This window comes from Phascolarctos cinereus, unplaced genomic scaffold, assembly GCF_003287225.1.
Source record: "Phascolarctos cinereus isolate Bilbo 61053 unplaced genomic scaffold, phaCin_HiC Scaffold_5;HRSCAF=322, whole genome shotgun sequence".
Taxonomy (NCBI): domain Eukaryota; kingdom Metazoa; phylum Chordata; class Mammalia; order Diprotodontia; family Phascolarctidae; genus Phascolarctos; species Phascolarctos cinereus.
The window spans coordinates 262,358,026-262,382,619 of record NW_027555958.1 but is presented as its reverse complement, the minus strand read 5'-3'; the positions used below and the strand labels follow the sequence as shown (position 1 = coordinate 262,382,619).

Sequence of the window (24,594 nt, the reverse complement as noted above, 5' to 3'; positions counted from 1 at the left end):
AATACTTGGAAATAGATTTCCAAGGAAAATTTCTACCAATTTCCAGACTCAAAACTGCTATCCTTCTTTCTCTTCAACCCTTATCTCATTCCTTTTGAACATTTTTCATTCCCCTCCCTGAATTCCTATTTTCTTTGATGTTTAGAATTTGGAACCACTGGTTTTGGAATGGACAAAGGAAAACATTACTGATGAACATCAAAACTATTAACAGCCATATTAAAGAATGCTCCAAAAGACTAATAGCAAAAGAAATAAAAATCAAAACATCCTTGAGTTTTTACCTCAAAATCAGCAAATTCAAAATGACAACAGATGGGAACAGTAATTATTGAAGGGGTTGTGGAAAGACAGTCATGCATTGTGCCTTGTAAGGGTAGCTATGAATTGGTCCAGCCATTCTGGAAAGCAATTGTACAAAGAAAGAAAGTGATTAAAATATCCATACCCTTTAACCCAGAGATTCCACCCTAAGCATATAACCTGAAGAGGTCAATGACAAAAAGTAAAGCTCCATATTAACCAAAATATTTATAGCACACACAACTTTCTTCCTTTTTTTTCAAAGCATAAAAGAACTGCAAAGTAGATACCTACTGAATGAGAATGACTAAACACACTGTATTAAGTGAAAATTATGGAATATTTCTGTGCTATCAGAAACAATGAACATGATGACTAGAGAAGCATGGAAAAACTTATTCAAAGTGTTGCAAAATGAGGTAAGCAAAACCAGGAAAACAATAATTAGAATGACTATAGCAGTATAAATGGAAAGAATAACAACAAAACAATTGAAACAATGTTTTTTAGTTTTAATAAATAAGCTTGACCTTAAGTATAACTATTTTTTGCAGAAATGTGGATTTGTGAGTGAAAACTACAAATGATATCAGATTTTTTTTTCAATATGATGGGTAATTTTGCTGAATTTGGTTTTCTTCCTTAAAAAAAGATTTTAAGGGGTGTCTCTGGAAGAAGAGAAGAGGAGAGATATGGTAGGAAATATAGATGATGGAAAAACTAAAAATATCAATAAATTTATTTTTAGATAATAGGTACTGAAAAACTAAGGAGACAGACTTCAACCAGCATGAAACTGTCTTACCAAAGCAGGACAAATACCCTCAGGTATTCAGAAACAGGCAGAGTTTCCAGGGTTGATTTATTTTTTTCCATTTCATAAATCTCCCTTCACATATCAAGTCATATACAAGTAAAATAAAATGAGGTTCTCCACAAAACCCCAAGGAAATTCTGAGAGAGTTCTCTGAGCTCCTTGAAACTCAGCCTCAAGTCTCTTCTCCACCAATCAGAGGTGTATGGTATGAGGCAGGGAAGAGGAAAGAAAGCAATTAAAAGAGTCAGGTGAGGAGTGGGAAGAAAGTGACTGGGTAATAGGAAGGTAGTATGCAGAACAGTGTAGAGAGAAGGTGGCAAGGGGAGGAATAATAAGGAGGAAAAGGAAACTGAGGAAGATGGTTGTCTTAACTCACCTCTTGGACACACAGATATGAATTTATTTCAGAAAGCAAAATAAAATAAATTGTAAAAGTTACAAAATCTCAGAGTTAGGGTAAATCTTAGAAGCCACCTACTCCAATACACTCCTAAACAAGAACATCCTCTACTGCATAGGTGACATAGATGACAATTGGTCATCCAGTCTTTGAAGACTTCCAGTGGAAGGGAACCCGCTACTTTTTGAGACCAAGCCTAAATTGGTCTTTGCAACTTCTACCCACTTTTCCTTCTTGGAGGCAAGAGGAACTAATACATCTCTTTTCTACAATAAAACCCTTCATACTCTACCATCAATTAGCGGTAGGCATAGAGAGAATCTGAAGAACAGTGTAAGGGGCTATACTTATTATTAAAGTAGTGTTAGCAACAATCTTATGTAGAAGCCTCAGAACCAGAATTTTAAGATAAGTTTGTGATGGCCCTGCTATCTTCTAGATCCTGAATCTCTTTCCCAAAACTGGGAGCAAAGGACAAAAAAAGAAAAATCAGGGCAGAAACTGTCTGATTGAAATACTGCTCTGAATTAGGAGGAGGAGCAAAGTAGCTGCTGTGTGTATGTAGTGGAGGGAAAATAGGAGTTTGGTCCCAACTTTGATCTCATTTAGCGGACTCAAGAAAGTCATCTGATCTGGTTGTCAACATGTAGGTTTGATCAATTCAATAGGCTGTGAGTGTAAGTGCTGGGGAGAAGTGCTCCCAACTGGAAAAAAAAAAAGAGTGCTTGTGTAACCAACTCTCATTCAGGTATTACAAACTCTTGAACTACCTGAGGAAAGCAGCTATTGTTGGGCAATTGGGGGCCAGCAGGCAGGGAGGACCCCTTCGGCAGCCCAGTCTCAGAAGTGGAAGGCTTCCAAGTCAAGTAACAAAGCATTTATTAAGCGTCTACTATATGTCAGAAGCTGGACTAAGCGCTTGGGATACAAAAGAGGGGGGGAAAGCCAAAAAACAAACACAGTCCCCAGTCCCCTTGCTCTTAGGGAGTTCACAGTCTAACAGGGAGAAACAACATGGAAACAACTATGTACAAACAAGATTTATATAGGATCAATGGGATATTCCACCGTTTTCCCCCACTTCACTTGGTTTGGCGCGTTAACTAGGGTCTTGAGCTCTAGTGACAGCGAGGAGGCTCCAGTGAAGAGAGAGGGGGAAAAAAAGACCCTCCCCCCCACTCCCAGCACGATGAAGGTAGGCAGTGTAGAATCGCTCCCCTCCCCTCCCAGTTCTTGTGTGTGTCTGTGTGTGTGTGTGTGTGTGTGTGTGTGTGTGTGCGCGCGTGTGTGTATGTATATGTGCGTGCGCGTGTCTCCCTCTCTCTCATACTCTGGCTGTAGGCAGACAGCCAAGGAGGCTGCTTCTCCCTCTCTCCAGCCTTTGCTGCTCCGGCTTCCTGCCGCCTCTGCAGTCACAGCCCGAGGATGGTGAGTCGGGGTTACCTTCCCTTGGTGTTTCTCCCCGTACTCCTAGCAGCCGCACCCGGGGTTCCCAGAAGGAGGAAAGGAGGGGGTGTTGTCTGGAGACCTTGTGGCGGGAGCCAGCTGTGGGGCCGAGAGAAGGGGTATCCACAGCTTTGGTCTCCTACATCATCCCTCTTTTTCTCTCTTATCCCCTGCGCTCTGAGCTGGGGGCTCGATGACCCTGGGGCGGGGTGAGAGAAGGGAGAGGTGGAGGGATTAGGGCTGCAGAGAGGCAGGAGGGAGCTAAGCAGAGGTTCAGTTTACAGGGGACACCAGGTGGAGGTGGGGCCGGCCTTGGCCTTAGCTGGTTGCGCGCCCCCTCCCCGAGAGGACAGGGACCTCCCCCTAGACAGCTCCCCGATGGTTACTCCTTCTTGCCTTTTCCCCAAGCTAGTGTACCTTCATTTCCCTGCCCCCCTAATTCCTCCTCCCTCCCCCAATTCCCTCTTCTTTTCTCCCCTCCTCCCCCCTTCCCCCAGTGACTAGTTCCCCCGTCTTGTCCCGCAGGACCCGCCCGGACGGGACGCCGCCGCTGTAGCTTCCCGGATCAGCTCTCCTCGTCCCGCTTGAAACAGGGAGCCACTCCGTCGTCTCCACCAAGGAATGGGGTTGCCCAAGAGTCAAACCAAGCCCAGCTGGGAGGCGTAGAAACGGGACCGCCGTCTGAGCCCCGCGCCGGTCAGCCCGGACCTTTCTTTTCCAGCCTCCTCCGGAGCCTCGATGGCGCTGTAGCCCTGAGTTTCTGAGCATACTCGCCAGCCTCCGTGGATTCTGCCACCGGCGCAGCCCCGGCAGGGCTCCCCTTTGCCCGCCTCTGCGCTGAGTGCCCGGTCTGGTCTGCCCAGCCGCTAGCCTGCTAGCCCCGCCCGCCTACCATGGCGCTGCGGCGCTTCCTGATGCTGCTGCTGCCGCTGCTGCTCTCCCTGGAGTCCCTGCACTTGCTGGTGCCTACGGCTGAGGCAGGGCCCCGGGGCCGCGGGAACCGGAATAACAGCACTGGCCCTGGAGCCGTCGGGGGCCTACGGGCTGGAGGGACAATGGTCAGGGGCAACCGAGAACTGAACGGGACGTCCCGCCAGCCGGCGGTCCTAGAGGGGGGGCGGCGGGGCCGGCCTTCGTCCAGTGTCACGGTCACCCACGAGACGTGTTGGGGCTACTACGATGTGAGCGGCCAGTATGACAAGGAGTTTGAGTGCAACAACAGCGAGAGCGGCTTCCTGTATTGCTGTGGTACTTGCTTCTACCGCTTTTGCTGCAACAAGCGGGGAGAGAAACTGGATCAGCACCAGTGTAAGAACTATGTGAGCCCTGGGTGGATCCAGACTCCTAGCACCCAGGTGATTCCTCAGGATATCCAGAACAAGTACGACCCAGAGAAGGACAAGACCAACTTCACTGTCTACATCACCTGCGGAGTAATCGCTTTCGTCATCATCGCTGTAGTCTTTGCCAAAGTCTCCTATGATAAGGCCCACCGCCCCCCGAGGGAGATGAACATCCACAGGTGAGAGGGGAAGAGAAGGGAAGTCCCATATTTTCCATGTTTCTCCAATGGTTGCTACTATTCCTACCCTGACTCCCCAGATCTCTTTCTCTCTTGACTCTTTTAAACGCTCTTTGCTTTGTTGTCTCTCTTCTTTACAATGTCACCCAATATGATTGACTGGTGTCTGATCTCTCCATCACTCTTCTGGTTCAAAATAAGCCGAAGACTTAAATGTAGTTAGCAGAGGTTTCTTCTACCCACCCACCTTAGCCTTTTCTCCACTCCTTCAGCTCCTTTGCCTGACTCTAAACAGTCACTGACCTAGCTTTGGACAGCCTTTCTGGTTAGGAATATAGTCTAGGAATTTTCCAAATAATCTGAATTGGTTCTCCTGGGGTTTTCTTTTCAATGCATGTAAACATAGTTCCTTTTAATGGCATTTTTTTTTAGCATGGTGAATCAACAGACTGTGTGTTTTGTAATGCAAACTGCCCCCAAGCTGGTGACTTACTGGAAATGGTAGTTTAAGCTTGAAAGGAAGGTGGTATTGGGAAAATTGTTTATCAAATCCATTGCGACAAAAATTGGATTCCTCCCCTCCCATTCCATTTTATAAGTTAGGACACAAGTATTTCATTTCAAAAACACAATACACCAACACATCATCCAGGTAGATTAAAAGCTCATAAGATTGAAGAAACTGCCTCCTCCTGGTGAACATCTCACACTGAAACCTAATCACTTCCAACAATCCATTTTGAAAAGTCAAAGCAGAAGCCCCTTGGATGAAAAGTTAGGTCCTTTTCCAGTTCCCTCTCAACTAAGTAGCTGGACACTGCTTACTTGAGTGCATTGAAGGCACAGGTACAGCCCTCAGGAAACTGCATGATTTCTCATACATTGTGTGAACATTGACCTAATAACTAGATGCCCTAAGCATGTTTCCTTGGGTCCCTCGGTCAGCCTTGTAATGAGCTGTTGCCCCCTTCCTCTTATCTAATTTGGCATTAAAGTGCATACACACATACATACATATATACATACATGCATAAACATACATACATACAATATAGAGCTGTTAAGGAATCTAAAAGGTCACTTGGTCCAATCCCCTCATTTTATAGGGGAGGAAAACAAAGTGTTATATTCAAAGTCACTAGAGAGCAGAGCCAGAATTCAAACCCATGTCTCCTGACTTCAAACTCAGTGCTCTTTCTATTACACCACCTCCATACTCTTGAGGGCTCTGTTTGTTGTTCAGTTCTTCCTGAAAGCCTGATCCCAGAATTTAAAAGAGGAAAAAGGCAAGTATAACTTTCCCAATACACTGAAAAGGATGATTGGTTTATTTCTGATAACATGGAAACTGAGAAAAGATACTCCTCCAACATGTTTCACTTAAACTGGTTTGACAATATGGGAGTTTCAATGCTAAGAAAAGCCCCAATATTAAAAATAGGATACTCTCAGAAAAACAGTTCATTTCCTAAGAAATAGTTACTTCCCACCCCTACCTTCCTGAACATACTTTTAAACATCACCTGCAATGTGTCTAGCACTGTGCACTCTCTGAAGATTTATCAGAAATGGTAGCTAAGGCTAAATGGAAGAGTGAAGTTGGGGGAGGGAGAAGTAGAGCAGGTGAAAGAAACACCTCGGCTTAAGGTACCCTTCTTAGTGTCTCTGCAAATGATATTGAATGTCCTGCTTAATGGAAAGGATTGTTTCTTGGATTGGCTTATTCAATTTTCCTTTCAACCATAAAACAAGCTTACTTTTGCCTTGGGGTTGAGAGAGAAGGGAGGAGCCATTCATTTCAACTGTGTCCTTATTTTGACTTGTGTTCCCAAGTCTGATTCCCTTCTCTGAGTAAGTTTATTGCAATTTTGGGATTATATCTCTCTTTTACTAACTCCTACCAGAAAATTAAAGTGGAAAGAACATTAGCCAAGGGGACAGGATTGCAGGGGTTTGTTCTCTGATGTCTCAACTAATAGTGTGGCTTTGGGAAAATCATCTCCCTTTTCTTGGCCTCAATTTGCTCAGCTGTTTGAACTAGATGCTTTCCAAAGTTCTTTCCTTTTCTAACATTCTATGATGTTATTAAGTAGTTCAATTCAACAAATATTCAAATACTGACTATGTAAAAAGCACTGTGCTAGGTTTGGGGAATATGAAAGTAAATCTGGCACATGCCCTTATATCAAGGAGCTTACATTCTAACAAACAAGGACACAAATAATTGATAGAAGAAATGTGATAAATACATAAGAGAGGTCTGGGTTTTGTGAGATGTTTAAGAAGGGAGAGATGAGGCATCTGCAGTAGAACTGGGACTGTAACACTTACTAGCTATGTGATCTCTCTAGACCTCATTGTCTTTACCTGCAAAATGGGAGTATTTGATTTCATGACCACTAAGCTTTGGCCGGTTTTGACATTAGGGTGTTCATATATTGATTTCACCAAGGGGGGGAGTTGGGAAGACATCAAGGAAAAATAAATACCTGGGTTGGGCCTTGAAGGAAGGAAAGGGCATTATTATTATTAGGCAGAAATGGGATGTGGAAGAAATATGCTCCAGGTATGAGAGATGGTATGAGCAAGGATTAAAATAGGGAGAGGGAATGATTAACATAGAATAGTTGGAGGGGAGCATAGGAGATAAGACTGGAAAAGGTTAGGTTAGCAATGAGTTGTACCAGAGATTGCAAGTGAGTCTCAAGATCTTAAACAGAATGTTGGCAGTGATGGGCAGTGTGGTTTGTCCAGGGAACGTCAGACAGAAGAGCGATTTATATCTAGTAGAGGACAAAGAAGAAAATAGGATATGTTATAATTTACATAGTACTCAAATACATCCTTTTGAAGAGGAAATCTGAGGATATCCTACCCCACTGTGAGCATAGCCTTTAGGCACTAGTCAGTCAAGTTGTTCTGAGTTCTGGGGCAAGAGATCTAAAATATTTCAAAGGGGAATTTGGCATTATTTTGGCAGAGGTCAGGGTAAGGAAATGGCCTCCGAGATAGGAAAGCAATTTTCATGTGGATATGGTCAGGTTAAGCAACCATCAGAATACCCCAACACACATTCCTTTAGTATCAAGTCTTCTAACCATTCGTACCTTGCAGAGAATAAACTTATTTTTCCTAAATTGGTTAGTGTACAAACAGACCGGGCTCTATGACTATACTTCTGAGTAGGTAAGAATCTGTGCTAGAAGAAAATTGTCAGCTCTCTGGGCTCTAACCAATGAGTAGGAACTCAAGTTCAGTTCTCTAAACCTGAAGGAATGAGGGAAAGAGGCAGATCCTCTGGAAGGATAACCAGAATTCATCCACTGGCCATGAAAAAACCAAAACAGAATGCTCTCCACCCTTGCTGTCTGAATTTTCTAAAAGAGAAACAGTCATTTTTTGGATGCTGCTCTGTTCTCTGACACTGTTTCTATGCCTTAACATTTTTCTTTTGGATCTCCAATGGTTCAGGTTGACATGTCTGTTTCTTGTCTACCAACAACAATTTATTAGAATTTTCATGAGCAGTTGCTGTGTCCCCTTAGAAAAGCAGCCCCAGGGACAGAAAAATGTGTCCCAGCAGTGGTTGGGGGTGGGGAGTGGGGGAGGGAATGACTGGGTCCAAGGATATTTGTAGGAAACTTCAGCAGAGACCCTGGTTTCAGCCTGATATTAAATTCTGTACTAGCTGTCTCCTTTCCAAACCTGCTCCTTCCTTCACACCCTGAGTTGATTCATTAGTGTCTTAGAGACAAGAATCACTCAGAAGGAAGAACTGTATGGTTCTTTTTTCTTTCTTCCTTTTTTCTATGGCTAATTAACAGATGGGTCAGGGAGCTATTAAGATTCTCTAGACACAGTTGGTGAAGTCAGAGCACAGAGAGAGACTGCCCTGTGCCTTCCCACTCCCAATCACCAGGAGGGGGTGAGGGAACACAGAGCCCAGAGACTGTGGGAGGGGAAAACTGAGTGGAGCTCCCTTTCTTATTAGGGAAAAAAAAGATTAGAAGTTAAATTCCCCTTCCCCCTCTCCATGCACAAGGGCACTATGGTAGGAAACCAAAGGAAATCTTCTTTAACCATCCAGAATTTAATTGCAAGCTAGGAGATCTATGTTTTCTTTTTACAAAGCACACAATGGCAGACGCCTAGCAACATTAGAAGCCAATTTTAAATTCAAATCAATAAACATTTATTGAATGCCTACTGTGTGCCTGAAATGTTCTAGGCCCTATAGATAGATACACAGACAAAAGTGAAAACAGTCCCTTTCCTCAAGGGGCTTATGTATTCTATTGTAGAAAAACAATACATATGTAGATAAATGTATATAAAATACATACAAAGAAATTGGGAAGGGGGTGCAGCAATTAGCAACCAGAGGGTCAGGAAGGCCTTCTATAATAGGAGCTTTTTTAAAAATTATTATTATCTGTGCTTTGAAGGAAGCTAGGGATTCTAGGAAGTGAAGGTACAAGAACGTTCAAGGCATGGGGGTCAACCTTCACAAAGCTATAGAGGTTGTAGATGGTGTGTCTGCAGGCCAATTTTGATGGAATATAGGCTTTGTGAAGGAAAGAATTGTGTGATCAGTCTGAAAAAGTGGGAATTAGATTGTGAAGAATGTTAAATTTATCTTTGATCTTAGAGGAACTTGGGAGCCACAGAAACTTCTTGAGCAGGAGAGTGCCATGGTTAGACACGTGCTTTAGAAATATCAGTTTGACTGGTACATGGAGAATGGACTGGAGAAGGGAGAGTCTGCATCCAGGAAGACAGATTAGGAGGCTTTTGAAATAGTCGCTTCAGGAGGTGATGAAAGCCTGAGTTTGTGTGGTGTCCATGTAATTGGAAAGTTGTTGGGGAGGAAGAATCACAGGGCTTGGCAACTGGTAGATGTAAAGACAATAGAGTTGAAAATAATTCGAAAGTTGTAAACCTGGTAGATTGGAAGCATGGTAGTGCTTTTGAGAGAAATAGTGAAATTTGGAGGAGACATCAGTTTGGAAGAAAGCAAAATAAAGTTCTATTTTGGCCATGTTGAATTTGAGATATATAGTATATGGGACTCTGGGCCTGGAGTCAGGAAGATCTGAGTTCAAATACAACCTCAGGCACTTACTAACTTTATGACCCTGGGCAAGTCACTTAACCTCTGTTTGTTTTGGTTTCCTCATTTGAAAAATGGAGATAATAATAGCATCTGAGGATCAAATGAGATACATATAAAGTGCTTAGCAGTTCCTGGCACATGGTAAGTTCTATAGAAATGTTAGCTATTATTATTATTAGATGCCCTGCAGGAATTTGGTGATACAGTATTGGAGCCCAGGAGAGGGATGAGGACTTGTTATGTAGATTTAGAAATCAACTGCATGGATAATCATCCTGGACAGAGCTCAGAAGTATGCCCACATCTGAGGAGTAGGGTGTGGGTCATGGATGATTTTATAGACAGGGACAACTGGGGTCAAATAGTCAAACAGGTAAGAAGACATAGAGCAAAGAATTACTAAGGGAGCTGAAAATATTAAGAGGTCGATAGTATTAAAAGCTACAGAGAAGTATAACATGTGTGGTTTTGGTCCCACACTCTTAAGAACTTGGTTTCTTAAATTTATCCCATCCTCCCAAGGTTTTCCAGTACCCTGAGGGGTTTGGGGAGTCTATCTCCTGCTATCTGCTCAAGCCCCCACCAACTCTTTCTCTCCCCTTCCCCCTTAAGGGGTCAGTGATTAACACTTCAGTTCCATTTAGCCACTTTTTAGGTGTTTAATCTGTTTTTAACAGATTAGCTTTTATCAAGGAACATTTACTTCAAAGAAGTAGCAAGAACAAACCTACAGACATTTCCTCCAACACTTGTGGACTTAGACACCCCCTACCACTCACCCCTCCCCACGCATCACCTTGATCTCTGGAGACTTAAAGGGAAATTAGTCTTATGGCTTAGCTCATTTCCTATACAGCATTAGTCTCATCAAGATCAAGTCCAAAGCCTGACAGTGCCTTGCTGCTGGTCTGTCTATATACCTGGCTTGGATTACTGGGTCTGTGACTTAAGCTTCAGAGTCAGGAACTGTACTCCATGCCCCTGGAACTGAAAATGATAGATGAAACAAGACCCAAACCCCAAGCCTATTTCTCAGTGCCACATAGTCTAAATGGAGGCGGGGGAGGGGAGGTGACCCTCAAGCCTGCCCCTATGATGTTAACTTCCATGAATAAAAGCAGTCCTTCACCTTTAGACACAAATAGGAGAAAAATGGGTAGACTCTGGTCGTTCAGTTAAGTTTTACAGGCACAACTATTTCTGGCCAGACAGGTAATGGAAAAAGGCTGCTCCCAACTATGTGACAAGCCAATAGCAAAATATCCCAACCTGTTTTCCTTTCTCTCAGGAGCAAGTCTCCACATCTTCTATATAGGTGACTACATCTTAGATGAGTTAAGCATGCTCCAAACCCCATTACAAAATCAAGAAAGATGAGGAATGGGCAAAGGACATCTGATTTAGTAGGTAGGAGGTCAGTGGCACCTGTAGAGAACAGATCCATTTGAGTGGTGGGAATGGGAGCTAAATTGAAAGGACCTGAGAAATGAATGAGAGGTGAGCAAGTGGAAGCATTAAGTGGAGGCAGTTTTTTTTTTCAGAAATTTGGCTGCAAAATGGACTATTGATATGGGAACATAGTTTGAAGGGATAGGAGGGACTAGTGAAGAATTTTTGTTTTGTTTTGTTTTAGGATAGGGGATATTCTGATATTTATAGGTAATGAGAGGATTCAATAGATAAAGAGAGAAAGCAGAGTCCCTTTTTTAGCTTTTTGGGTAATGCATTTTTAAATCATCCCTGAACATTATACTTCTTCAAACATTTAAGAATGATTATAATGAATTGGTACACAGAGAGTGATTTACTTTTTATCTCAACTTTACTGGTAGGGGTAGAGGTGGAACATTTCACTTTTGATTAAAGATTTTGGCATTGCAGATATTCATTATTTTTCTTTGTGTGACAAATCCTTGTGGGAAATGCAGGATTTAGGGTGACTAGTTGAACCTTATAAGCGGTAAAGGAGAGAGGTAGGAAAGGATTCTAGGGAAGAGGGAATAAAAAAAAGATGATGGAAGAATGAAGAGAAAGACATTTAGAAAACATAGCAAACTATTACCTCACTGAATACAGTGGCTTAGTTATATCATGTCTTCTGTGAAGACAAAGTGATGGACTGATTCAGGAAAAGTTTATCAAGAGCCTACTGTATTACTGTAATACTGTGTGCAGTATTGCTCTTATTAAATATTATGAACCTATAAAATAGTTATTATTGACCATTACCCATACCAACAGCATCATTAGAACAAGATTGTACCTTGACAGAGTAGGATAACTTGCAATTACTTTAAAAAAATCACAGGACTTAAAATGTTCTCTTCATACTTATTCATATTTCTAACTATCCACTTGTCCCTCCTCCATGCCACCCCAGGTTTAGAGAATAAAAATATCTATCATTGGTCCTCTATACCCTTTCACTCCTCTAGGCTCAGAAAACAATACCTACTGCCTGTACTTCAGGGAGCTTGCTGCTGCGATATCCAGAGTTCTCAAGCAGATCAAGGCAGGGAAGATATTCTTATTTTTGAAGCCAACTTATTATTTTAACGATTTCAATAACTTTGTGAAATTTCATGGGTAACACCAATCAGTTATGCAGAAATTGGTGGTTGAAACACCTGAAAAAAGCCTAACATAAAAATGTGAGCTACTCAAAAGCAGCACTTATAGATATGGGGTAGAATCCCCTGAACATTGTCTATGGATTGAGGTGGGGTTATGGTGGCAGAAGGCATTATATTTCTTTTACCTACATAGTCTGATCTCTACTCAGTATTGTCTAATTTTATACAGGCCCTGACTTTGTCTTTGTATTTATTTGTAAATGGATAATATAGATTTCTATAATGATTCCCAAACTTTGCAGAATTGTAACAATTCATTTTTTACTTTCTGATTGCATATACCCATGCTTCTTACCCTGAATTCAAAGATTCCAAATACTACATCAGTACATATTTATTTTTAATGTCACAATCAATTTAAATTGATTTTAAAAATTTTATGAAATCACTTGAAAAAGTTAGAGATATCCTGAGGTTGTCACTAAACTATGGTGGTAAAAAGTTTTAAAAGCTATACCTTAGTTCAACTTTTTAATCAAATTTATCTATTTATTTAAAATTATTTATTTTTAGTTTTTAACATTCACTTTTGTAAGATTTTAAGTTTTAAATTTTCTCCCCTTTTTCTCCTCCCCCACCTCCAAGATACTATGTAATCTGATATAGGCTCTATTTATACATTCATATTAAGCATATTTTCACATTAGTCATGATGTATATAAGAATTAGAACTAACGTGAGGAAGCAGGAGAAAGAAATAAAACAACAAAAGAAAAGGAGAGAAAATAGTATGTTTCCATCTACATTCAGACTCCATGGTTCTTTTGCTGGATGTGGATAGCATTTTCCATCATGAGTCTTTTGTAGTTGGCTTAGATCCTTGCATTACTGAGAAGGTCAGTCATAACACAGTGTGGCTGTTACTGTGTACAGTGTTCTCCTGGTTCTGCTCATTTCACTCAGCATCAGTTCACATAAGTCTTTGCAGATTTTTCTGAAGTTCACCTACTTATCATTTCTTATGGAATAATAGTATTCCATTACATTCATATACCATAACTTGTTCAGCCATTCCCTAATTGATGGGTATCCCCTCAATTTCCAATTCTTGGAAACCACAGAAAGAGCTGCTATAATATTTTCGTAAATGTGGGTCCTTTCCCCATTTTTATGATGTCTTTGAGATATAGACTTAAAGAGGTATTGCCGGGTCAAAGTGTATGCACAATTTTATAGCCTTTTGGGCATAGTTCCAAATTATTCTCCAGAATGGCTGAATCAGTTTACAACTTCACCAACAATGCATTAGTGTTCCAATTTTTCCACATGTTCTCCAACATTTATCATTTTCCTGTTTTGTTATGTTAGCCGATCTGATAGGTGTGATACGGTACCTCAGAGTCATTTGATTTACATTTCTCTGATCAATAGTGATTTAGAGCATTTTTTTCATATGATTCTAGATGGCTTTAATTTCTTCCTCTTAAAATTGCCTATTCATATCCTTTGATCATTTATCAATTGGGCAATGACTTGTATTCTTATAAATTCAACTTGGTTCTCTATATATTTTAGAAATGAGGCCTTAATCAAAGACACTGACTGTAAAAATTGTTTCCCAGCTTTCTGTTTTCCTTCTAATCTTGGTTGCATTGGCATTCTTTGTGAAAAATCTTTTCAATTCAATGTAATTAAAATGATCTATTTTGCATTTCATAATGTTCTCTATCATTTCTTTTGTCACAGATTCTTCCCTTCTCCATAGATCTGATAGGTAAACTATTCCTTGCTCTCCTACTTTACTTATAGTATCAGTCTTTATATCTAAATCCTATACCCATTTTGACTTTATTTTAGCATAGGGTGTAAGACATCGGTCTATGCCCAGTTTCTGCCATACATGTTTCTAATTTTCCCAGCAGTTTTTGTTAAATAGTGTTTTCTTATCCCAGAAGCTGGAGTCTTTGAATTTATCAAACAGTAGATTATTATAGTCATTAACTGTTGTGTCTTGAATACCTAACCTATTCCACTGATCCACTACTCTGTTTCTTAGCCAGTACTAAGTTTTAATGATTGCTGCTTTATAATACAATTTAAGATCTGGTACAGCTAGGCCACCTTCCCTTGCATTTCTTTTTCATTAGTTTTTTTGATATTCTGGGCCTTTTGTTCTTCCAGATGAATTTTGTTATTGTTTTTTCTAGCTTTATAAAATAAGTTTAGGTAGTTTGGTAGTTTGATAGGTATTGCACTGTAAATTAATTTAGGTAGAATTGTCATTTTCATTATATTAGCTTGGCCTACCCATTAGCAACTGATATTTTTCCAATTATTAAATCTGACTTTATTTGTATGAAGTGTTTTGGCAGGTGGACTCCCAAATATTTTAAAATGTTTACTGTAACTGTAAATGGAATTTCTCTTTCCATCTCTAGCTGCTGGGCTTTATTGGTAATGTATAGAAAAGACAATACTTTATGTGGGTTTATTTTATATCCTTCAACTTTGCTAAGTTTGTTTATTATTTCAGGTAATTTTTTCACTTGATTCTCTAGGATTTTCTAAGTATCCCAAAATTGCATCTGCAAAAAGTGATAACTTTGTTTCTTCTTTGCCTATTCTAATTGCTTCAATGTCTTTTTTTCTCTTATTGCTAAAGCTAACATTTCTAGTACAATATTGAATAACAGTGGTGATAATGGACATCCTTGTTTCACCCCCGATTTTACTGGAAATGCTTCTAGCTTATCCTCATTACATATAATGCTTGCTGATGATTTTAGATAGTTGCTTACCTTTTTTTTGTGTGAAGCAATTGAAGTTTAAGTGTTGCCCAGAGTCACACAGCCAGTGAATTTTTATGTGTCTGAGTCTGGATTTGAACTCAGGTCCTTCTGACTCCAGAGCCAGTGCTCTACCCATTGCACCACATAGCTGCCTTGCTACATATTATTTTAAGGAAGTTTCCATTTATTCCTTTGCTGTCTTGTGTTTTTAGTAGGACTAGGTGTTGTATTTTGTCAAATGCTTTTTCTTCATCTATTGAGTTAATTATATGATTTCTGTGAATTTTGTTGTTGATCAATTATGCTGATAGTTTTCCTAATATTGAACCAGCTCTGAGTTCCTAGTATAAATCTTACCTGGTCATAATGTAATCAAATTTATTTTAACCTTTTTCTGCCTCTTTTTTTTTTTGCTTTGAGAAAAATCTTACTTATTAGATTTCAATGAGTTGTGCTTTTTTTGAGCGTGCTTCCATTACAACATATACAATCTAGATACAGAGAGGGAATAATAGAATCATAACCACAGTGCCACAGTCAGAGTTTATGATTTTTCTTGATTTTGTTGAGTCATTTCAGTTGTATCTGATTCTTCTTGATCCCATTTAGGGTTTTCCTGGCAGACATACTGGAGTGGTTTGTTATTTCTTCTCTGGCTCATTTTACAGATGAAGAACTAGACAAAAAAATTAAGAGACTTGTCCAGGGTCACATAGCTAGTAAATGTCTGAGGCCAGATTTGAATTCATGAAGTCTTTGACTTTTCTAACTTCCTGTTTTCTAAGAAGTATGTTTCTAGATTTTCTTTAAATATATTTACTTATAAATTTGACCACTCTCAACATCTTCAAGTGCAACGTAACCAAGAATTTATGCATAAAATCATAAACTTAAATAATTTGCTTAAAAAAGAAAATAACTTTAAGCAATATCAAATTTATCTTGTTTGTTTATATGGTCCCTTACCAACCTTACCTATTTACTTTCTAGATTTTCGTTGTTACTGCTATTCTTATTTACAGAATTGTAATACACTCACATGTTATATATGATTTTTTGTTAGATTTCCTTCATTCTGCATCACTTCATATTTTATGGAAATAGTCATTAAATATTTTATTGATATCTTTTGTTTTCCTACAGCAAAGTCATTTCTCAGTATATTCCTTCCTATCTCTTAAGACTTCCATAATAGAAAAGAAAAACTGTGAAGTAAAACTACTTACAGCATCTGATAACATTCCAAACATTTAGTCTATCATCTCCCTACATATGGGAAGGAAACATTTCATCATTTTTCCTCTGAAACCAAGGTCAACTATTTCATGTGATGAAGTCAGATGCCTTTTAGTGTTTTCATTTTTGCGTTGTTATAGTTATTATGTCTGTTGTTCTTTTAGTTCTTTTCTTCCTTTTGTATTTACAATCCTCTGGTCCTGTTATACCATACAAGTATTCCAAGTATTTTTTCTGAACTCATATTTATCATTTCTGATGGCCCAATAATAACCAAGTCAATTAGTCAGTCAACTAACATTAATTAATCTCCTAGTATGTGCCAGCACTATGCTAAATTATGAGGACACAAAGAAAGGCAAAAATAGTTCCTGGTCCAAGGAGCTCATAGTCTAAAGGGGGAGAAAAAATGCAAAAAGTTTTACTACATATATATCATGTATATGATAAATTGGTAGTTTTCTCAGAAGGAAGGCATTAAGGATTAAGGAGAACTGGGAAAGGCTTCTGGTAAGTGTTGGGACTTTAGTTGAGACTTCAAGGAAGCCAGGGAAACTAGGAAGCAGAGATGAAGATAGAGTGTCCTAGGCATAAGAGGCAGCCAGTGAAAATTCCTGGAGTTGTGAGATGTAATGTGCCTGAGAACCATCAAGGAGGCCAGTCTCATTGGATCACAGACTATGTGAAGAGAAATAACATGGAAGAAGACTTGAAATCTAATAAGGGGCCAGATTACAAAGGGCTTTGAAAGCCAAACAGAATTTTGCATTTCACCTAAGGGTAATGGGGAACCACTGGAGTGTACTGAAATGGGGGGGTGATATGATCAGACCTGTTATTTCGGAAGATTAGTTTGACAGCTGAGTAGAAGATGGTTTGGAGTGGGGATAGACTTGAAGCAGGGAGTCCAACCAGAAGGCTACTGCAATAGTTCAGGCATGAAGTGATGAAGATCTGCACCAATGTGGCTTCAGTGTCAGAGGAGAGAAGGGACTGTATTTGAGAATATTACAAAAGGAGAAACACAAGACTTCAACACTAATTGGATATAGGGAGTGAAAGTGAGTGAGGAGTCAAAGATGACACCTAGGATGTGAGCTTGGGTGACTGGAAGGATGGTGGCACACTTTACAGTAACTTGAAAGTTAGGAATAGGGTAGGGTTTGGGGGACAATAATGAGTTCAGTTTGGGGTATGTTGAGTTTACCCTATTAATGTGACATCTAGTTTCAGATGTTCACTAGCCAATGGGTAACTACTTTATTTTTAGTTTCTCTGTTACTACAAAAGTGCTGATATGAATATTTTGGTGTGTATGAATTTTTTTCATTTTCTTCTGCACTGGGCCTTCTCCAGGTATGTGTGTGATTACTGGGTCAAAGGTTGTAAACAATTTAGTGATCATTTTTTTCATAATCCTAAATTGTTTTCTGGGTGAGTTCAACCAGTTCACAGCTCTGCCAATAGTGTATTAATATGCCTTTATTTCCCACAACAGTGATTTCTTCCATCTTTTATAATCTTGGACAATTTAATGGGTAAAAAATGAAGCTTCGGATTTATTTTCACATCAATTTATCTTATTATTAATGTTTTAGAACACTTTCAAATGGTTGCTGATAGTTCTTTTGCTTGAAAACTATTTGTATCCTGTGACGACTTATTTGTGTCTACATTCCCTCTCTCAGATCATCATCATCATCATCATCAATCTCTTGAATATTAGACTTGCTTCAGAGATTATTTTTTATAAAAACTTTCCTCCTATTCAATAGTTTCTTTCTTTACTGGAGTTCCATTGAAATTTATTAGATCAAAAATCTTTTATTTTTGCATAATTGAAAACATCAAAAAATTTTGCAATCCTCTCTATTCCTTATTTAATTATGAATTATCTTCTCAACTCTAGGTATGAAAGGTAACATCTTTTCTTCTCTTCTATTTTTTTCAATAATGTGAACTTTTATTTTTAGGATACCTTCTCATTTAGATCTTATTGTGGTATGTGTTGTAAGATGTTGGTGTAAACTGATTCACAAACAAGCTGCTTTCCAGTTTTTCTAGAGGTTTTCTGTTCTTGTATTTACTTTAGTGTTAGGTTGCTGTACTCACTTGCTTCTACTTCTATTAATCAAGTCTGTTCCACAAATCTATTTATGTATTTTTAAACCAGTACGAAGAGTTTCAAAGATTGCTACTTTATCACTTACTGTAGTTTAAGATCTGGTAAAAGCTAGCATCACTTTTTCACAACTTTTTTTTTCATTTTCCCCTTTAAATTCTAGATTTTTTTCTTACTCTAAACAACTTCTTAGTTCCTCTGAGTGTATTTTGTCTAGTTCTAGAAATGAACTTATTGGTGTTTTGATTATAATAGAACTAAACCTGTAAATTCATTTAGATATGATTATTATTTTTGTTATTGGTGTGTTTCAAACATGGACAATGGATATCTCTTCAAATATTTGTTTTCATTTATTTCTGTAATAAGTGGCTTATAGTTTTACATATATGAGAACCGATATATGTATCTTTCTATATATGACACGTGTGTCTATATAATTCCTGAATATATCTTGCCATGGAAACGACAAAATATTTTATGCATTTCATATTTATCTTGAATGAAATTTCTCTATCATTTCCTTTTGGTGTTTGTTAGTACTATATAAAATGCTAATGATTTTTGTGGATTTTTTTTTATCCTGCTATTTTCCTACAATATGGTAGTTGATAGAGAACTAGGCTCAATGACAGAAAACTCTGGATTCAAGTCTTGCCTTTAACACATACTGACTGTGTGACCCTGGGCAAGTCATATAACCTCTCAGTGCTAAAGGTAACTCTTTAAGACTACTAGTTGTAGAGAAGGCGTTGACCTGCATTGGTAGAGGGGAAGTTTCCTGATCCAATTAGGTCCAGTTCCTAACTCTGTTCTCTTCTTTACTGTAGTTATTAATTATCTTAATTAATTTCTTCACTGATTCTTAGCAGCTTACTAAGTAAATCATCATATTATCTGCAAATAGGGATAATTTTGCCTCTTCTTTGCTGATGCTTATATGTCTAATTACTCTCCCTGTCTCTGTCTCTCTTTCTCCTTTATATAGCTAAAATTTCCAGAACTAAGTCAAATAATTCTAGGGAGAGGGAAGAGTCTTGTTTTCCCCCTATATTGACTTGAAAAGCTTCCAGTGTTTATCTATTGCAAATAATGTCACATTGTTTTAAGTATATACTTTTACTATACTGGAGAAAAGACTTTTACTCACAGATTGGGTCCCCTGGGAGAATGCTACCCCAGTTCAAGGTACACTTTGGGTCCATATTCTTAAAAGCATAGATCCTGAACTCTTATAGATGCATTCACCTTTAAAAGGCAACTAGTTAGCACAATTAGATCAAAGCAAGGCATTTACAGAAGTAGTGTAGTATAAATAAGCCTGTGAAGAGTATGAAAAAATCATTACTCTCATAAACCTGTGAATTACTCATAAATACACACAGTGCCAGTGGGATTAGTAGTCACACATATAGAGTACATCAAGGGAAAGGCACACACATAGGGAACTCACATGGCCAAGGCAACTTATATCTCTAACATGGTGGTCCTTCATTTCCTTTCTTTTCCTCAGGTGTCCTTATACTTATACCCTAGGATGAAGTGTCTTTTATGGGCTATTCACTCTGATGAACTTCCGGGGACTGCTTTTCTCTATATCTCAACTTTTAGCTTGTCCTTTGCTAGGTGCAATATCTTCTACTTGGTGAATTGCTCAACTGCAAGATAGTGCTATCAATAGGAGGAGATGGAAAGAAATTCCCTTCTCTCACACCCACTTAACTCTAGAAAAGGCATAAGGGAATAGTGATTCCTTCTAAAGAGCTGGGTTTGTCTTTCATGAGTGTCTCCATTCTTCAGTGGCTGAGATGACTCCCTTGACTGACAGTTCTCCTGTCTTTATTGACTCCAGAGGTAGAAATCTTGCTTTTTATATGCCACCAGGAGTGTGGCTAATCCTTCAGCCATCCAATGGTAAACTGCCCAGTAGTTTGACCGAGGCACTAATTTACACCTCCTAGAGGTGTAGACATATCTTTATGATTCCCTTTTAATAGGTCATTCATTGTGTAAGCCTCTAATTTTTGCATTTTTTGATAATTCTCTGATATTTACTCTGTGTTGTGAATTCTTCCTCTTCGGTTTTGTAATTTGATTTTCCTTTCTCTCATTAAAAAGAATTAAATAATAGCGTAGAGATTTTGTTTTTTTTTTAAATAACACTTCTGCTTCATAGTTTTATCAAATTGTCCTCTAATTTTCAATATTTTTTATTACTTTGTGTTTCTTAGTTTGTTGATTGTCTGTTTTTAAAAAATTGAATATGCAGTTCATAATCTGTTTTTCTATTTCATTAATATGTGTGTTAAGAAAAAAATATTTTCAGCTGAGGACCAATTTAGCTATGTTTCATAAATTTTGATATGTTATAGTCTTATTCTTGTTATTCTCTTTAAGATAATTATCGTTTCTATGATTTGTTGTTTGATACATTCATTATTTTGTATATAACTGCATAGTCTTCACTTGGATCTCAATGGTTTGCTTATGTTCCAAGCATTAATTACTATTTTTATGGTATAATAGTCCATAAAGTTTGTGTTTACTATTTTGTCCATTTTACCTTTGTTTTTGATTTCTTGATGTCCTAGCACTTTTTGTGAATGTATCATGTTATACTGAGAAATTTGTTTATTTTTTAATATCTAAATTCAGAGGCTGTTATAGTTTTCTTTTATTTAATTTTATTTTTATTCTGATCTTAAACTCCAAAAAAAAGATTACTTCTGTATAATAAGCAGAACACCAAAAAAGAATTCTCTATGGAACTATGAATCTCCATTTTATACTATTTGCATACGTGTTTGTATGCACACATACATGTTACATATAATATGTATTTATCTGTGTACATACACATTAATTTAAAAACTGTCCTGCTTCTCTGTGCTTCCTTTTGAAATTCTTTTTGTTCTTGTCTGCACATTTAAAAAAATAAGGGTACAATGGCTTTGTTTATTTTTTTGCATCACTTTTGCTAACCACTTCCCCTTCCTCCTTTCTACATTAGTTAGCATGTTCCTTTTACTATCCTTTCTGTCTTCAAACCTTCAAATCAAAATCACCCCAAGCATATGACCTTTGTGGTAGTTATTTAACTCCCACAAAATACTTTGACAATATTAAGATTCTGAAAGGATACTTTTTTCTTCTCCTTTGTGTGTGTGCATATGTGTGTGAAATCAAGTGTCTGAGGCCGAATTTGAACTCGAGTCCTCCTGACTCCAAGGCTGGATCTCTAACCACTGTGCCACTTGGCTGCTCCTTTTTCCTTTTACTAGAAGGTTAACACTATTTTTTTTCATCTTGATCCTTCCAATTGTTCAAATAAATTCACTTTTTTTGTTTTCTCTGTATGCTTGTCTTTATATTTCAGAATTTCTTGTAAGCTCTGTTCTTTTCATGCCACTCATTTTCTATCTCCTTTGCTGGATCCTTTTCCAAATCACAGCCTCTAATTTTAAGTATTCCTCAGGGTTCTATCCTGGGCTATCTTCTCTTCTTCCTCTATATTATCTCACCTGGCGATCTCATCAACTCCTAGGGATTTAATTAGCATCTCTATGCTGATGATCATCAAATTTACCTTTCCTTCCCCAATCTCTGCTGACCTCCATTGTTGCATGTCCAACTACCTTTCAGATATCACAAACTGGAAGTCCAATAGCATCTTAAACATTGTGTGTTCAAAATGGAACTGATTTCTCCCCCACCCCCCACCTTCCCTATTTCTGTAGAGGGCAATACCATCCTCCCAGTCCCTCAGGTTTGTAAGCTAGGGATCATCCTGGATTCCTCACTGTCTCTCCCCATACCCCATCCAATCTGTTTTTAAGGCCTGTTGATTAATTTTAGCAGCATCTCTCTCAGATATGTGTATACAAACACACACACACACACACGCACACAAGCACACACATATATTCTTTAACTTTTCTGACACTGATATTGCTCTAGTGTAGGCCCTTATCACCTCACACCTGGATTATTGCAACAGCCTCCTATTAGATGTACCTATTTCAAGTTTCTCCCCACTAGTCCATCCTCCAGTCAGTCACTAAAATTATTTTTCTAAAGTGCAGATTCAAGCATGTCAACTCCCAACTCAATAAACTCTAGTAGCTTCCCATTGCCTCAAGATTAAATGCAAAATGCTTTGTTTGGCATTCAAAGTCCTTTATAACCTAGTGCCCTCCTACCTTTCAAGCCTTCTTGTGTCTTATTCCCTGACTCATATTCTTTGATCCAGTGATACTGGTCTCCTGGTTCTTCCATGAACTAGATACCCCACCTCTTTGTTCTGAGCATTTTTTTCTGGCTGTCCCCTACGCCTTGAATACTCTTCCTTCTCTGCTTTAAATACTTACTTCCCTGCCTTCCCCCCCCCTTTTTTTTTGGATTTTTGGTGAGGCACTCAGGGTTAAGTGACTTGCCCAGGTTCACACAGCTAGTAAATGTCAAGTGTCTGAGGCCAGATTTGAGCTCAGGTTCCCCTGACTCCAAGGCTGGAGCTCTATCCACTGCGCCACCTAGCCACTCCTTCTACCTTCCTTTCAAGCCACAACCAAAATCCCATTTTCTACAGGAAATCTTCCCCATCCTCTTAATTCCAGTGACTTCCTTCTCAAGCCTCCAAATTCTAATTCCAGCACCTTGCCTTTGCTAATTATCTCCTGTTTATCTTGTCCAGATTGCTATTTCTATATATCTATATATACACATACATACATGTGTATACATACATACATACATACATACATACATACATACATACGTACACACATTTTTGCATATATCTCTCTGACCTGGTTTCTAGATCTATTGCATTTGATATATGGTAACTTTCATTTTCTTTCATTTTTTTTTAACCTTTTGATTTTGTTCTCATATTTCAGAGAGTACATTGATTTCCGTTTGGCTTATTTCTATTTTCAGGTATTCTTTTTCTTGGGTTTCTCTTCTAATCTATTCTCAACTCAGTTTTTTCCTTTAGAGCTTTTAGTTCATTAAAAAAATCTTAATTTCTTCTCGATATTCATGTAGTCCTTGTGGAAAGTTCATTTTCCCCCTTCTTCTAGTTATTCTCATAGTCCTTGTTGTCATCTTGGTTCTTGGGGAGTATTTGTAGCATTCTCACCTCATTCTATATCTTTCTATTGAAATGCAAACACTTTATCCTTATAAAGACTTTTCCAATTGCTCACTTATATTTACCTTTATATGTTTCTCTTTACTGCTATGTTTGTATTTCAAAGTTTCTATTTAGCTATGGTATTTTAATCAAGAATGCTTAGAAGTCCTCAATTTAAGTTCCACTATCCACCTTCCCACTGCAGCATTATACTCAATTTAGCCTGCGTAAAGTATTCTTGTTTGTAAGCCTAGATCCTTTTGCTTTTTAGAATATCATATTCCATGCTCTCCACTGCCTTTCTATGGTAGTTGCTAAATTTTATGTGATCCTGGCTATGCTTCCTCAATACCTGAATTTTTCTTGCAACTTGCAGTATTTTTGCTTTGACCTAGAAATTCTTTATTTTAGCTATGATGTTCCTCAAAGTTTTTTATTTTGGGGTTCCTTTCAATAGGTGTCCAGTGGATTCTTTCTGTTTTCACATTGTCCTCTGGCTCTAAAAGATCTAGGCAGTTTTTTTCATGATTTCTTGAAATAAGATGTTTGAGATTTTTTTTTTTTGGTCATAGCTTTCAAGTAACCACTATTAACTTTGTCTCACTTTGACTTGTCTAGCTCAGTTGCTTTTTAATATGAAAAAATTCATATTTTCTTTCATTTCTTAAATCTTTTGTCTTTGTTGTAATATTTCTTGTTGTGTTATGGTGTCTCTTTGGTCCATTTTGATTTTCATGGAGTCTGTTGCTGCGATAATACTGCCTCTCTTGTGCTATGCTACTAATTCTCTTTCCAAGTCTCTCTTCTCTGGCTCTCATTTTTTTCCCCCAAATTTTTCCTCAACCACTTTCATTTCATTTATAGTACTGTTTTTAACTCATAATCATATCTTTTTTCTAGTTGTTTGAATTAATCTCACAAAGAAGCTGTGTTTTATTTGGAGACTTCTTGAAGGCATCTTGGGATTATTCACCTCTTCTGGCATTGAGTCTTGGGCAAAACACTGTATCTTTTTAAAATTTTTGTTTAGTTATTCTTCTAGCAATCTTATCTGGGTAATCTGGTTGCTGGGCTAGTTGAGTGTTCTGGATGCTGAATCTATGCTTTGGGAAGACCATTTGCTGCTGATTCGGCCCACAGGC

General features: G+C 38.4%; 1 protein-coding gene across 1 annotated transcript in view; it reads left to right on the top strand.

Moving 5' to 3' along the window:
- Positions 1 to 2,859: 2,859 nt before the first annotated feature.
- The window catches only part of SHISA6 (shisa family member 6), a 456,375-nt gene continuing 434,640 nt past the window's right edge, over positions 2,860 to 24,594 (top strand). The window contains exons 1-2 of the mRNA XM_020965996.2: positions 2,860 to 2,948; positions 3,492 to 4,488. Coding sequence (XP_020821655.1) covers positions 3,860 to 4,488 — 629 coding nt within the window. The 5' untranslated portion in view covers positions 2,860 to 2,948; positions 3,492 to 3,859. The remainder of the gene's footprint in view (positions 2,949 to 3,491; positions 4,489 to 24,594) is intronic.